This window comes from Rhipicephalus microplus, chromosome 6 (assembly GCF_043290135.1).
Source record: "Rhipicephalus microplus isolate Deutch F79 chromosome 6, USDA_Rmic, whole genome shotgun sequence".
NCBI classification, from domain to species: Eukaryota; Metazoa; Arthropoda; class Arachnida; order Ixodida; family Ixodidae; genus Rhipicephalus; species Rhipicephalus microplus.
Genome location: NC_134705.1, coordinates 162,150,018 through 162,163,784, shown reverse-complemented (window position 1 = coordinate 162,163,784; position 13,767 = coordinate 162,150,018). Strand labels below are relative to the sequence as shown.

The following is a 13,767-nucleotide window of genomic DNA, read 5'->3' as shown; positions in this document are numbered from 1 at the left end:
TCTGGGCAGGTCAGGAGTGTAGTAGGTCATGCATCAAGCGGGCAAAAACCGAAACACGCACACGCCAAAGCAAGGCGTCGATTGGCTGATTGCGTTCACGTGACTAGTTATAGCCAATTTTGAAGACAAAAGTCGCTTCGTCTCGCCAAGCATGGCGGCCCCCATGTGCTGCGCTGCCGGCGATCTGGACAAATTTCGAGTAGCGTCGGTGAGATTGTTACGCAATCGTGTTGCGTATGCCTGTTGATTGAAACGTGTGAAGCGCATAACATGTTTACAGAATCCACGTTCTAAACTTCGCCGGCGCGATTGGCATGGCGGCGATCTAGTGGCGTAATCGAAATTTCCGGAGCCCTCCGCTACGGCGTCTCTCATAATCATATGTTGGTTTTGGGACGTTAAACCCCACATATCATATCTAGTACGTGCGTTTATACGAGATCTCTTTAGGATGTTAGCGCGATCGGCATGGCGGTGATCTAGTGGCTGCTACGTCTAAACAAAATCTCTTTCTGGTGTTCTTTGTTTTCAGCTTCCCGACAGTGTCTACTACGTCCCGAATTTCATCACGGATTTTGAAGAGAAGTGCCTTCACGACAAAGTCTACGATGCACCTAAGCCGAAGTGGGTTCAGCTCGCTCACAGGCGACTCCAGAACTGGGGTGGGTGCTAGAGCGAATGAGCGTACAATTTACGTTTGGACTTAACTTGGTTGGACTTAACTAATTTGGACTTAATTCCTTCGCAGGTGGGCTGCCACATCCCAAAGGCATGGTTCCGGAAGCTCTACCGCAAGTAACTTTTTTGCTAATATTTCAAGAAGCTAAAAACCGCGACGGCGAATTCACTGAACACGCGATAAGGTAACTAAAACACCTCACGCTTTGCGCGTTCTGTTGGCGAGAATCGACAACTTTGATTAGGTCGCGGAATCAAATCCAGGCCACGGCAGCCGCATTTAGGTGGAGGTAAAAGGACAAAGGCTTGTGGGAATAGATTTTGGTGGATGTTCATCAGGTAGACATAATTATCACAATACTGCACTACAGCGCATCTCATAATGGTAAAGTAGTTGTGGGATGTAAAACACAAAGAATGATTAATTACACAAGAACATTAGGATATCTTTGACAAAGTGAACCTTTTCACTTCCTCTAACAATTGGTACAATAGGACAAGCTAGCATTAAAAAAAAAAAAACTGGCCTGCGCTAAAGGCGCGTCACAGCGAAAGCTAGAAGAGCGGCCTTTCAGAGCCTTTTCCAAACACTCATTGGGTAACTGCTGCAAGCTTACTTGGTTGATACCCATTATGGCATTTATAATAATTTTTGGGTTGTAGGCCAGCATTCTTCATGCTATTTTTCGTCATTCTTCTGAGAAGTGTTGTATTTCCTAAACACTTGCAAGGAATTTTGTGCCATTCGTTCGTGCAGTGGCTGGTGACGATGAGGAATTATGCCTGAAGTGAGTATGCGCCACAGTTAATAGGTGATTAAAAAAACAAGCTTTTGTAATGGGTTGGAGCATTGCATGACTCACCCACTACGCTATTCACATTGTGTGACGCCTCGGTCTTCTTTTGCTGGTCTAAAATGCTTTATTACCCATATTAATGCGGTTCCTATCCCGATATCAAGACTGCCTAAGGCAAGCTTGCGAACAAGGCCCAAGCACTGGCGTGGCTCAGTGGTCGAATACTGAGCTGGCACGCAGCAGACCCGAGTTCGAGCACCACTGTATCCTTGGTACTAGGTTTTCTTTTTTTCTTATTTCGCGATAGTGGTTACGGACACTGGCGGCAGCGGACAACTACGGCCCCGCACGTGACCCCACTTTTGATCTTATAACAGCTTTTGCTGTAAAAAATTACACTACAATTTATGCCGCCTGAACATCAATTCCTTCCTAGAGACTCAAGCTGTATGTGCCAATGCAGCGTTCGTGACGTTGCATACATACCACAGAAGGCTTATGCAGCTTGTGTGCAGTGGATTCCATGAACTCCAAGAAAGTAGCCACGTGTTGCTAACTTACATGTGTGCTTAGTACAGCCCTCACTTTATGTCGTTGGCATGTCTGGGGGAGTTAAATTTCTCCATGCCCCTTTCCGAAGTCCTTAAATTTTGTATCTGCAACATAAAACATGCATGAACATACTTAAAGGGTGGGTTAACACACTGCTACCCCCCCACCCAAAAATGCCTGGCTACGCACCTGCTTTGGGTACATGTGCACGATACACAGGTGTTCTTGGTCATTGCATTAATATTTTCTGGATGCTTAATCTTGGTGCGCAGTGGCTGAAGGACATATGCGCCAAAGTTGCCAGCTTGGGAGTGTTTGGCGAGAAGTCGCCCAATCATGTCCTCGTCAACGAGTACAAGCCTGGCGAAGGAATCCTGGTGAGTTTTGTAAATGATCGTCAAGCCACTTTCACAGTTTCTGACATTCTTCAGTAGCGCTTCAGTCATCTGTAGCTAGCAACATTTTGTGTCGTGTTGTCTGTCACTGTGCTCGGTCACAACCTGAGAGGGAACAACGGCAGCCGCACCTACAGAACTTCGGTGTGCCTGCTCTTTGCCTGTGAAACGCAGCTGTGCTAGATGGCTTCCAGTCAAACAGTAGGTACTTTTTCTCGGCTGATATAAATACTACGCCTATAATGAGTTAAAGGCTTGTCTTTACTACCCAAAACAGTGCATTTGGCTGAGTAGCTGCGTCGGAATGCCTGACAAGACTTATCAGGACTTTCAAGTTTCTGACCTAAAACCAAAAGCAAAAACGTGAGTCTTTATGGTGAAGTGAGCTACCAGAAACGCTCGCAATACGCTTGACGTCATGAAAATGAGTAAGTGCTGTTGGACGGAGCATGTATGTGAATTTTCTGTGAGAGAAACATCAAACGCTGTGAGCAGAGCTGCCAGATTTTCTTAGGTTGCAACTGAGTACAGACAGCTGCTGTCACTTGTAAGTATTCTTTTAGGCAATCACAGTTACAGCGTGGACACATTTACATTACGTGAATGCGTGTGAAGTTGAGCTAATCGAGCTGTAGACATATTGTGTTATTCATAAGCAATATTTCCCGTGATTGAGCCATGGTTCTGTTGATGCTCCTTTTTATCACAGCCTCATGAAGATGGCCCGCTGTACTACCCAGTCGTGACTAACATCACTCTCGATTCGAGCACTGTCATCGACTTCTACAAGCCACGAAAGAGCATCGCCTGTGAGGTTGCCAACGACGCAGAGGTGCCGACACTTACCACCTACATAAACATTCGTCATCAGCCTAACCATTAGTAATCATATAATTTTTGGTGTGTTACATCCAAAAACCACGACAAAATTATGAGGGTTGTCGTAGTGGAGGGCTCCAGAAACCTTGACCACAGGTAGTGCAATAGCATGCTACTAAATATGAGTGCACGAAGCTCTAGCATTTCGCCACCATCGACATTTGGCCGCTACGATTTGGATTTGACCCCGCAACCTTTGGTTTAACAGTCAAGCGGCTTGACAACCACACGACCATGAAAGCTATGAGTAACCATTAGTGTTTTTGTTAAAATGGAACTGGTAATGTCCACATGTCGCTGGTAAGGAAACCAGCCTTTAGTATTTGTTAATCTCGTTGATTGCTGTCCAAACTCGGGCACCCTCTGTCGTCAAATCTTCCTGGTGGACCACTGGCTTGTTTGCGCTTTTATTTGACCCTAAGATAAACTTTCGTGGTGGGCTTAGTTTATATACCATCTTTGCACGCAAAACTTCACTGCTTTGTTCCTAATGGTATCTGAAGAGCAGCTCACTGTTTTGGGTCACTGAGAAGGATGACTTCGTTGCAAGGTAATGCCTTGTGTAGAAGATAGTTCAGGCCGTATTTAATAACTCTCACCGACAAGTGATGGTGCGCAATGTTTGAGATTGTAATGTCTTCGCAGGGCATGGAGAAGAATTCCCACATAGGGTCCCTCCTGCTGGAACGGCGGAGCCTGTTGATAACGAGCGACGCCATGTACACCGACTACCTCCACGGCATCGACGCCAGGACGGAAGATGTCATCGACGACTCCTTAAAGAACCTGGATGCCTGCTCCGTGAAGCGAGGCATGGTGCTTCAGAGGGGGACAAGGGTTTCCCTCACTATACGAGTCGTTCCGAAAGTGCTGCGAGCAAATGTGCTCCAAGCACTGTTCAAGAAGTGAACCAGCTCCATGCAGGAGACATTTGAAATGTGCATCGTTCACAGAACCACAATCCGTTTTGTCGATACTATCAATGGGGAACAGTTGGCAACTGAAACAAGAGGTTTTGCCAACGCGCTTTTTATCCACAGGGTATGTTGCGGGTGTTTACTCGCGCTGTCGTCACTTTCGGAGCGCGTACCTCGAAACCTCGCATTGCCTGGCACGTGGTTAAGCAAGATTATTTTTCTTTGTAATAAAACCAACTTGTGTATGTTTTTTTAATTGTTGTTTTTCATCGTGTGTCGAGTACGTAGCGCTTAAAGTACAGTCTGCCAAACATTTCGTCAAAGCTCACTTGATAATTGCTTCATCAATGTGGAGTACAAAAGCCGCCACAAAGTGGGCGCTGTTTCAGAAGAAGGCTCAGAGTCAATATTCTCCTATGAAGTAAGTGTACAAATGTCTCTGTTCATAGTTCTTTAGCCTGAAGGTACCTGATCTCTACATATGCAGTTTGTTTGCATGCTACTGTGACAGTCTAAGCTGTACAGCAATGGGTTTCGAATGTGCATGGTACAGCTGGCAGAAATATAGTAAAAAAGAAAATCTTGGCTAAATATTGTGCGAAAACTTGTTTTTCACTGCATAAACTGTCCAATTTCTATTGAAGAAATGTTTTTAAACAACTTTCTTAATTTTCATGGTTTGTGTGGCAATCTGTTCGATACGTGAGCAAGAACTTGCCTGAAGCATTACCAAAATGCACTGTATGTGTGCGCTGCATTACATGATACTCGTGAGCCAAGCTGAGAGCAAATGAAACTGAAGTCTACATGTGCTTTAATTTCTTATTTTAATTACTACTGAGCCATTCCATACCATCGTGTGCTAGTCTAATGGGACGCAAGAGTCGCGCTTGTTTGCTTAATAAAACGCACCACGGGGTATGGTGTTGGTACAATGTCATGTAGATGGCGATAATGCTAAGATCGCTGAGCTTTAAGGGCAGTGCTGTGCGGGAAAAGAGGCGAAACTTCAGAAGTTCATCGCTCCCACCCTTGAGGGCGTCGGAATGTTGATTCTACAGCTATTATTACGTACGTGGGAGGGGACTTTCTCGTTAATGGTTGCTGAGCTATCTCTCAACAGTAGATATAACCCAGCAGTGAATATAGGGGAGGGTTGGGGATAGGTGTAGCGCGATTTCTGTGCTCGTCTGTGTTCTTTGTGTCTCTTGTTTTCGTCTAAATGGAGCTAAACTTATCCGAGTAATGCTGGCGCCGCCCAGGTTCAGTTCAAATCTCTCTCCTCTCATTCCCCCTCCCCCCCCCCCAAAAAAAAAGAAAATTATTTTGAATTTGCCTTTATACACGCACGGATACAAACACATACACTCGTCTACATGAAAGCGAGTAAACTCTTCTCGCTGAAAAAGTTGTTGCTACCCCTTTGGATACCGGCGGCGCCGTCCCCAGTCAAGTTCCCCACGCGAAAATTCGTCTGCTGCGCGGTTTCGCAGCAGACGACGACCGGTTTCGATTACATATTGAGTTTTTATTTCCCATCTAGTCGGTTTCGCTGGTGCCCATTGCACAGCCACTAGTGAGTGTTTTTTTCTGCGCGTGTTCAGTCGGCTGGCAATCGACGCGTCCGCTCAAAACATTAATTAATTCAATTGCCTCGTCGAAATAATTCTGTCAGCTCGATACCGTCTCGTGTGTTGGGCCTCGCGGTCTCGTGGTAGCGTGGCCGAGCGGTCTAAGGCGCTGGTTTTAGGCACCAGTCTGATAAAGGCGTGGGTTCGAATCCCACCGCTGCCAAATACTTTTTATTTTTACGAATATTTTTTTCTTTTGTTCTTGTTAAGGTGCAGAAGGCCGCAATCTTTGACTAAGTTAGTTGGGACATTCGTTATTGAAGCACTCTAGAATCAAAGGGCCGATCTGTCCCATTAGCTCAACTCTTAGCGTGTCGGTATAACTATTCCTTTGGTGACCTTGTAAAACGAATTATAGTGCTGACGCACCAGCAGAACAATCGGCTGCGTGGCAGGGGTGGGGGCGGTCGCAGCGGGGACACGGAAGTGCGGCAGAGTCACAATCCTTCCACGCGTCCAAGCGGGGTCAGGACACGTGGGCCGATCACGAGAGTGTGCACGCTAGGATCACACTGCAATTATGTGTAATGGCGGAAACAATATGGAAATAAATAGCGCGTAGATGTTAGGCCTAACTTCATGAGTACTTCATTCGACCATGGCTGTATGGCGAACATATAATCTAGCAAATCATGCTACAGAAATGATTATTACTTCGATCTGTGTTATACATGTTATGGTTTTTGTGCACTAACTTGAACTGATAAGCGCAGCGACGCGCGTGACCATCATTTGTCATACGCGAGCACTATAGTTGTTGCCGATCAGCTATCGCCAAACATTTTTAACCATTGCACTTCCAGAACCTCTGAAGTAAGCCATTTTTCTTGTACTGCTTCATTTGTTCTTTTTATGCATATTCTATATTTTTGATCAACACCTCATCTTTGTTTATCTTCGCGCAAATATATGTTGGCCCCTGTCCAATCACACATAGTACAATTCTCTGCACCCTGATATTTCGCGCCATTTACAGGTGTGTTTCATTTTTCACCTTTGCATTTAAGTGTGTAGCGTACTCGCCCCACGGAGGCGCGACAAGAAGGCACCTACACTCCTTGAAGTTTGGGACAAGACTAGTTTATTTTCCAAGAAAAACAAGCTTCGAAAGCCACAACCAAAAGGGGCGCGGCTGCGTATCTTCCGCGGCCCTCCGGAGATAACGTGAGGTATGTTGGCCGCGTCTGCGCCGTGCGCCTCGGCATATGAATTGGTATGCGCACACAAAATTATCGCGATCACCGGCGTCATCGCCCACTACAAGAGGTCCCCCCCTAGACCGTGGAGCCTGGAAAAAAAAAACGAGCAAATGTGCGAGTCCATGAGGTGAGCCGGTTTCACGCGATCGAGAGAAACGACGTCCTCTCTGTCGCGAACACGAATGGTCACAGTTTTGTGCGACCGCGAAAGCACACGGAAGGGCCCGTCGTACGCCGGAGTCACTGTGTCACGTCGCACGAACACATGGGTTGCCTCATTCATGTCTGAGAAAGAAAACACTCTTTGGTTGCGGCTGACGCATGGCGCGCTGGGTTGCAGGTGCTCCAACCAGGAATGTAGCCTTTTCATATGTTCTGAAGGCGTCGGCGTAGCGCTTGGTTTCTCATCGAAGAATTCTCCCGGTAGTCGGATTGTAGAGCCGTACAGCATTACTGCTGCACAGAATCCGAGGTCTTCTTTTATCGCCGTACGCAGGCCCAGAAGAACGAGAGGGAGCTTCTCCACCCAGTGCTCTCTATCCAATCTGGCCGTTAAAGATGCCTTCAGTTGACGGTGTAGCCGCTCCACCATTCCATTGCTCGCTGGATGGGAAGCCGTGGTGTACTGGAGCCGTGTTCCCAGAAGCCTTGCCAGCGCAGAGAATAGGTTGCTCTGGAATTGTCGTCCATGATCGGTTGTTATGCGCAGTGGGCAGCCATAGCGTGAAACCCGTGTGGCCACAAACGCCTGTGCGACGGTCCCGGCTGCGATGTCCAGAATCGGCGTCGCCTCGGCATACGAATTGGTATGCGCACACAAATAAAATTATCGCGATCACCGGCGTCATCGCCCGCTACAAGTGCACTCTATCGAGGACCTAGCACACGTGCGGGTCAAATTTCGATACTATGCCGGTGAAAACGGAGCAGCATAAAAAGACTAACGGGCCAGTGCATCGTTCCGGCTCGATATGACTAAGCGACGTGCAAAGTGTTCTTTACTATTTTAGATACAGGCTCATAATGAAACATGAGCAGCAATTAACTTTTAAGAACGCTACAAGCTTGGACGCACAGATGCGCGGCAGCCACTTTACGGCGCCAGGCAACATAATCACTTTTGTAATTAAACCCCACGTACAACATGAAAAAACAGCGTTTTTCGGTGCAACTTTCACAGATTGTGGCGCCGCGACACGACAACCGTCATAACTGTCACAGCCAGACACCTCACAGAACACCTGACACCTTCCTCCATGCAGCCAGGCCACTGGTAGGTGTTCTGTGGCCAGCCCATGGCATCGTTCAGTCGGCCTCTCGTTGGCCACAGAACACCTGTTGGCGGTTCGCTATTGTTTTATATTTTGTCGCTAAACAATTTTTTTACGGTTATTCTGGATTCGGTAGCGAACATCCGTTGTCGGACAGGTACTGTGAGTCGTAATAGCAATGGTTTACTCTTTATTGCTTGCTCAGCTACAAGAATCGTGAAATTTGTTGGATGCCGCTGTGCCCGCGCCGTGCATTCAAAGGCGAGATTTCCTGCTTTGCACGAGCACGGCCGCTCGGTCTTCCCCGGCCGTGGCACGAGCAGCGTTCACAAAGTTGTACCTGCATTCCTTCACACCGCAGCAGACCATGTGTCCCGCGTTCTAAAGTTCTTTCCCTTCGAAAATACGCCGCACACGCGTTTCTCAACGCGCAGTGCAGATATATTACATGCTAGAGTCAATGATCTTCTCAGCAAAGCATTGACAACATGGTGGCTGCAGTCGAAAATACTACTATAGTGTACATCTTCTAGTACACTATAATACTACGCAGTTTGAAGTGACGGGCACACCGGTGGCGGCTGCTGGCACGCCGCCTGCACGATCCCCCAAGCGACAGCCATGTTGGGCTTGCACGCTGGAGCAGAGAGAAGCACATGGATGTGTTTTGTGTTAATATTTCCGAGTGCTGCAAAACATGTCGCTTCTGAGCATAGGCGAGTGCAGCCTTCTGTCGAGGGGGGGGGGGGGGGGGGGGCTTCATTCGCTTTCTCCGAGGCTCTCACAATCAGAAGGCAGTGAAAAGAAGTTGCATAAGAGGGCGAGGCCACCTCCCCTTCCCTCTTTGCGATTCCTTTCCGTGCAAACGCCCATGCTAATGATGAAGGGCGTCACACGCACTCGCCATCGTATCACCCTGTTACGTTGTAACAAACATTTATTGACTGTTTAAAACCGCGCGCATGGCGGATACGCGGGTAGACAAAAAACCCCCCAAAACCACACCGTTTACGAAAGTACAGTGTTCTGAAACACTGTAGCGAAAGCGCCCTCTCCCCGCTCAGGGTTGCCAGTGCATTATGTCCATTCACGTCAACATTGATGCTAGACGCCACCCCCGCCCCACTCTACTTACACGAAAACTTCCCCTAATGGTCTAATCGATTTGGAGGTCGGCGAGAGCGCTGCGATCTGTTTTTAAGAACTGGTGGGTGCTGCTGTGGTAGCCCTTCTGCTGGAGCTGAAGCATTTATTTGGTATCGGTTCTCGCTGTCATTCGGGGAAGAATTCCTCTGGTAGGCCTTCATTTGATTCCACCTTGGAACTTGTTGCGTCTGCTGTGTGCCTCCGGCGTATCTGATCCAGATGTCGTCTAAGAATCCTTCTTCGAGTTTTCACTACCAAGAAGCGAACCGGCCACCCCTCCCGGTAGCCACTGACTTGGGACAGCAACGCCGGATAATCTCACGCGCATTGGAGGCCGCGGTGTCCCAAGGGATCCCCGCTGACCTCCTCTAAGCAACGTAACTGGCCTCTCGGCCGGTCCCCTCTTTTGGGAGTAATAAAGTTTGGTCATCATCGTGGTTCACCAGTACCAAAGTTTTTTACAGAAGACTAGATCACCTTTGTGGTAGCCACTTTTCTTTCCTGGCAATGGCACTTCTGTGACCCTTATGGTCAAATACAGCTTTGTTCCTGGTGTGAACGAAAGCATTAGTCCTGCTGGTGAAGGGGTCCTTTGCCTCGATGGTGTTCTGCGGTGAATGCGCAACCATCTGGCGAATCTTGTGGTAAGGCTTCCCCGAGTCATACATTTCAGAGCTTCTTTCACGGAAGGTACAGCTCTTTCGGCCAAACCATTTGATTGTGGTTTGTAAGGTGCTATACGAATGCGCCGTATGCCATTTTGTCGTACAAAATTTTGGAATTCAACTCCGGTGAATGACGTTCCAATGTCCATCACCAGGCATAGAGACAGGCCAAAATGCACGAACAATAAGTGTTCTACGGTCGCGGCTGCTCGTAGCTGATGGAGTTGGAATGGCTTCCACCCACTGGAATGGCTGTCCACAATCACCAGGATCATCTTGCCTTCCACTGGGCCTGCATAGTCAACATGAATGCGAGTCCATGGCTGCATTGTGGCTGGCCGGCTGGCTCAAATGTACTTTAGATACAGGAATTGCTGCAGCTTGCTGACAACACTGCATACATTCAAGAGTTGTTCCACCTCCAACCCTTTGCCAGGCCACTACAAGAGTCCTTACCAGAGATTTTGTAGACTTGATTCCGAGATGTGCGTCATGTAGTTCTAGCAGAAACACCCTCCTTGCTTGCTGAGGAATCACCACACGATCACTGCGGCAGATCAGTCCATTGTCCACTGCGAGTTCCTTTCGTAGCCGCAACTTGCTATCTTTAACCTTAATTGGCCTTCCTTGTTCAATTCGGTGGCAAACTTCCATTAACAAAGGGTCTTTTTTGGTCAGCTTCTCAAGTTGCTGATGTGACAGTGGGCTGCTGCCCAGAAGACTTGTTGATAGTACTTCTCTGACAGTTGTGTCTTCAGCTTCTTCTGCAGGAAGTCTACTGAGGGCAACCGCATTTCCATTCTGCTGTCCTGGTCTATATTTAATGGTGTACTGATGCGCTTCCGGGATAAGACCCAATCTCTGGATTCTGGCTGCTGCCACTACAGGTACTGCCGTGGTTTCTTTAAATAACCCCACCAATGGCTCATGATGTCTTTTCAGGACAAACGAGTGACCTAGCAGGTAGTCCCGCAACTTCGTGACTGCAAAAACAAGTGCCAAGGCTTCCCGTTCAAGTTGAGAGTAGTTTATTTCTGTGTTTGCTAGTGTTCTTGAGCGAAATGCCATGGGCCGTTTCACCCCATCAATGACGTGTGAAAGTACTGCTCCCACTTTTTCGGGTGATGCGTCACATCCAAGATGACTTGCTTGTTTGGGTCAAAGTGGACCAGTAGGTTTGATCTTTGCAGTGCTTGCTTGATCACCCTGAATGAAGACATTTATTCTTGGCCCCATTTCCATTTTGAGACTTTCCTCAAAATCTTATGGTGTGAAGAAACTATAGTGGACATATTTGGTAAGAAACTCCGATAATAAGATATGAGGCCCAAAAATGAACGAAGTCCCTGGACGCTGCGTGGCTCAGGTGCCTCCATGATGGCCTCCATGATGGCCTCTATTTTCTTTTCTTTCACAGGGATGCAGACATTCTCTGTCTACTCAGTGCCCCAGATAGTTCACTCCTTCACCAAAAATGCATTTCTCCTCCCCGAGTTCAATACCATTGTCACAGAGCGCTGACAACACCTTCCGTAGGTTAATGCCAAACTCATGCTGGCGTTCAGCCACCGAAATGTAATCCAGGAACATCCGAGTGCCTGGAATGTCCTTGAGCACTGACTCCATTTTCCTCTGAAAAATTGCAGACGCTGATACTATTCCATAAGGCAAACGGTTGTACGAAAACAGTCCCTTGTGAGTATTTAGCCCTGCTTCCTTCTTCGACTCTTCATCAAATGACACATGGCAGTCTGCTTCCCGTAAGTCCAAGTTCGTGAACCAATAGCCATCTTTCAAATTGGCGAACATGTCCTCCACCTTAGGCAGAGGGTACCGGTCTACTTTGTATGCTGTGTTCAAAGTGACCTTGAAGTCACCACACGACCTCAAACTGCCATCCCCTTTGAGCACTGGTACCACTGGGGTGGCCCATTCACTGTGGGTGACCGGTGATAGGATACCTTCTTCACACAGCCAGTCCAACTCCCTAGCCACTTTGTCATGTATGGCATAATGTAGAGAGCATGTTTTGAAGAATTTCGGGTTTACCTCTTTCTTCAAGTTGATGTGCACTGGTGGCCCCTTCATCGAACCCGTACCACATTGGAACAAGTCGCTGAGTTCCCTCTTCAGCTTTGTCACTGCTTCCTGAGCGGAACTGTCCACCCGCACAAAGGTGACGCTGTTCGGTCCAAGAATCTGGATGATGTCGTGACCACAGAGCGGGAACACTGTCACATACAGCTCCCCTTCCGTTTCACCAGTTGGGTTGTTCACCACCAGCTTCAAAACTCCCAGTAGAGGCCGTTTCCCAGTGTAACAATATAAAGTTTTGTCTGTTGGCTCCAGCTTCGGCCAAAAAATGTGCCTTACGCCGATAGTTCTATTCTGCAATCACGCACACAGGGGATCCGGTGTCCACTTGCATTTGGAGCTCTACTCCACCCCAGTTGAGTGTTATAGTGTACGCGGTGCTACGCATGTCCTTCGGGCTCTGAACAGTGGACAGGTTCTCCTTCAACCACCTTGTTCGATTGAAACTTGCCTTGATGGCCAGGAATCTTGTTCCCGAAACACTGGCTTGCTAAATGTCCACGTTTGTTGCACTTAAAACGCGTTGTGTTCTTGTGCGGGCATTCCGGCGACGAATGACTTTTCTCGCCACAACGAATGCACGAGAGCTTCTTGCCCGGTGGCCGGCCGGCTTTCTGGTTACCGTGACGCTTCTGCTCCAAAACGCTCATGCCGGTTGCCACTGTAGCGGCTGGCATGTCACTTGATCCCGGCAGGCGACTTGCATTCGAGATCGCCAACTCCGTGGCCAGGGCGGTGTCCAGCGCGTCTTATAGGGTCAAAATATGAGGTTTAGCAAGCAGCAGCCACTGTACCCCCTTTTCACGGAGTCCGATGACAAAACGGTCTCGAAGATTCCTTTCTAGGGTGTCTCTGGACCCACAGTAGCCGGCGATGTTTCGCAGTTCTGCCAGGTAGTCGGCCACCCTTTCTCCACTATTTTGCACCCGGGTCTGAAATCTGAAAGTTTCATAGATCTCCGATGGCTCAGGACTGAGGTGTTGCGTAAAGGCACGAACAATGGTATCAAACCTTTTATCCATCGGCTTGCTCGATGCCAACAAGCTCCGCAGACCAGTGTAGGTCTCGGGGTTCAGGTCGGAGATAGGATCGACCATTTTTTTCGAATCCGAAGTCGCATCATTGGCTTCGAAGAATGCCTCTAGCCTTTCGACATAGTTGATCTAAGATTCCCAAGTTGCCTCGAACGGCAATGGTGCCGCGACCAATGGTTGTGCCTGAGCAGCCTGAGCCATTGTCCGCAATCGCTCTCTCTGTGCTCGGTCCCCACCTTGTGTCGAGCTGCAGGTTGCTGCCGGTAGTGCTCGTTGTGATGGAAAAGTGCTTGGAGTCTATCCCATCCTCGTCGCCAGTTTTGTTAAGTTGTAACAAACATTTATTGACTGTCTAAAACCGAACGCACGGCAGATACGCGGGTAGACCAAAAACTACACCGTTTACGAAGATGCGCCCCCTCCCCCCACACTCAGAATCGCCAGGGAATTATGTCCATTCACGTCAACATTGACGCCAGATGCCACACACCTAAAGGACAGACATCTAC

General features: G+C 48.2%; 1 protein-coding gene and 1 non-coding gene across 2 annotated transcripts; both read left to right on the top strand.

Annotated features, from left to right (window-relative positions):
- Positions 1–130: 130 nt before the first annotated feature.
- LOC119167215 (putative RNA/DNA demethylase ALKBH6) lies at positions 131–4,474 on the top strand. Its single transcript, XM_037418654.2, has 6 exons — positions 131–208; positions 533–662; positions 749–795; positions 2,300–2,404; positions 3,132–3,254; positions 3,947–4,474. Exons 1-6 carry the CDS (start codon positions 152–154, stop codon positions 4,208–4,210), a joined length of 726 nt encoding a protein of 241 aa, XP_037274551.2. The 5' UTR covers positions 131–151; the 3' UTR covers positions 4,211–4,474.
- A 1,457-nt stretch (positions 4,475–5,931) lies between these two features.
- On the top strand, positions 5,932–6,012 carry TRNAL-UAG (transfer RNA leucine (anticodon UAG)). The gene has a single exon. It is a non-coding gene; the product is annotated as a tRNA-Leu (tRNA).
- The last annotated feature ends 7,755 nt before the right edge of the window (positions 6,013–13,767 follow it).

What these genes read in the sequence shown, in the direction of transcription:
- LOC119167215 (XM_037418654.2), top strand. Translation starts at nt 152, where the DNA reads ATGGCGGCCCCCATGTGCTGCGCTGCCGGCGATCTGGACAAATTTCGA. An exon ending in ACAAATTTCGAGTAGCGTCG is followed by an intron (nt 209 to 532) that starts GTGAGATTGTTA and finishes CTTTGTTTTCAG; the next exon opens with CTTCCCGACAGTGTCTACTA. An exon ending in TTCCGGAAGCTCTACCGCAA is followed by an intron (nt 796 to 2,299) that starts GTAACTTTTTTG and finishes CTTGGTGCGCAG; the next exon opens with TGGCTGAAGGACATATGCGC.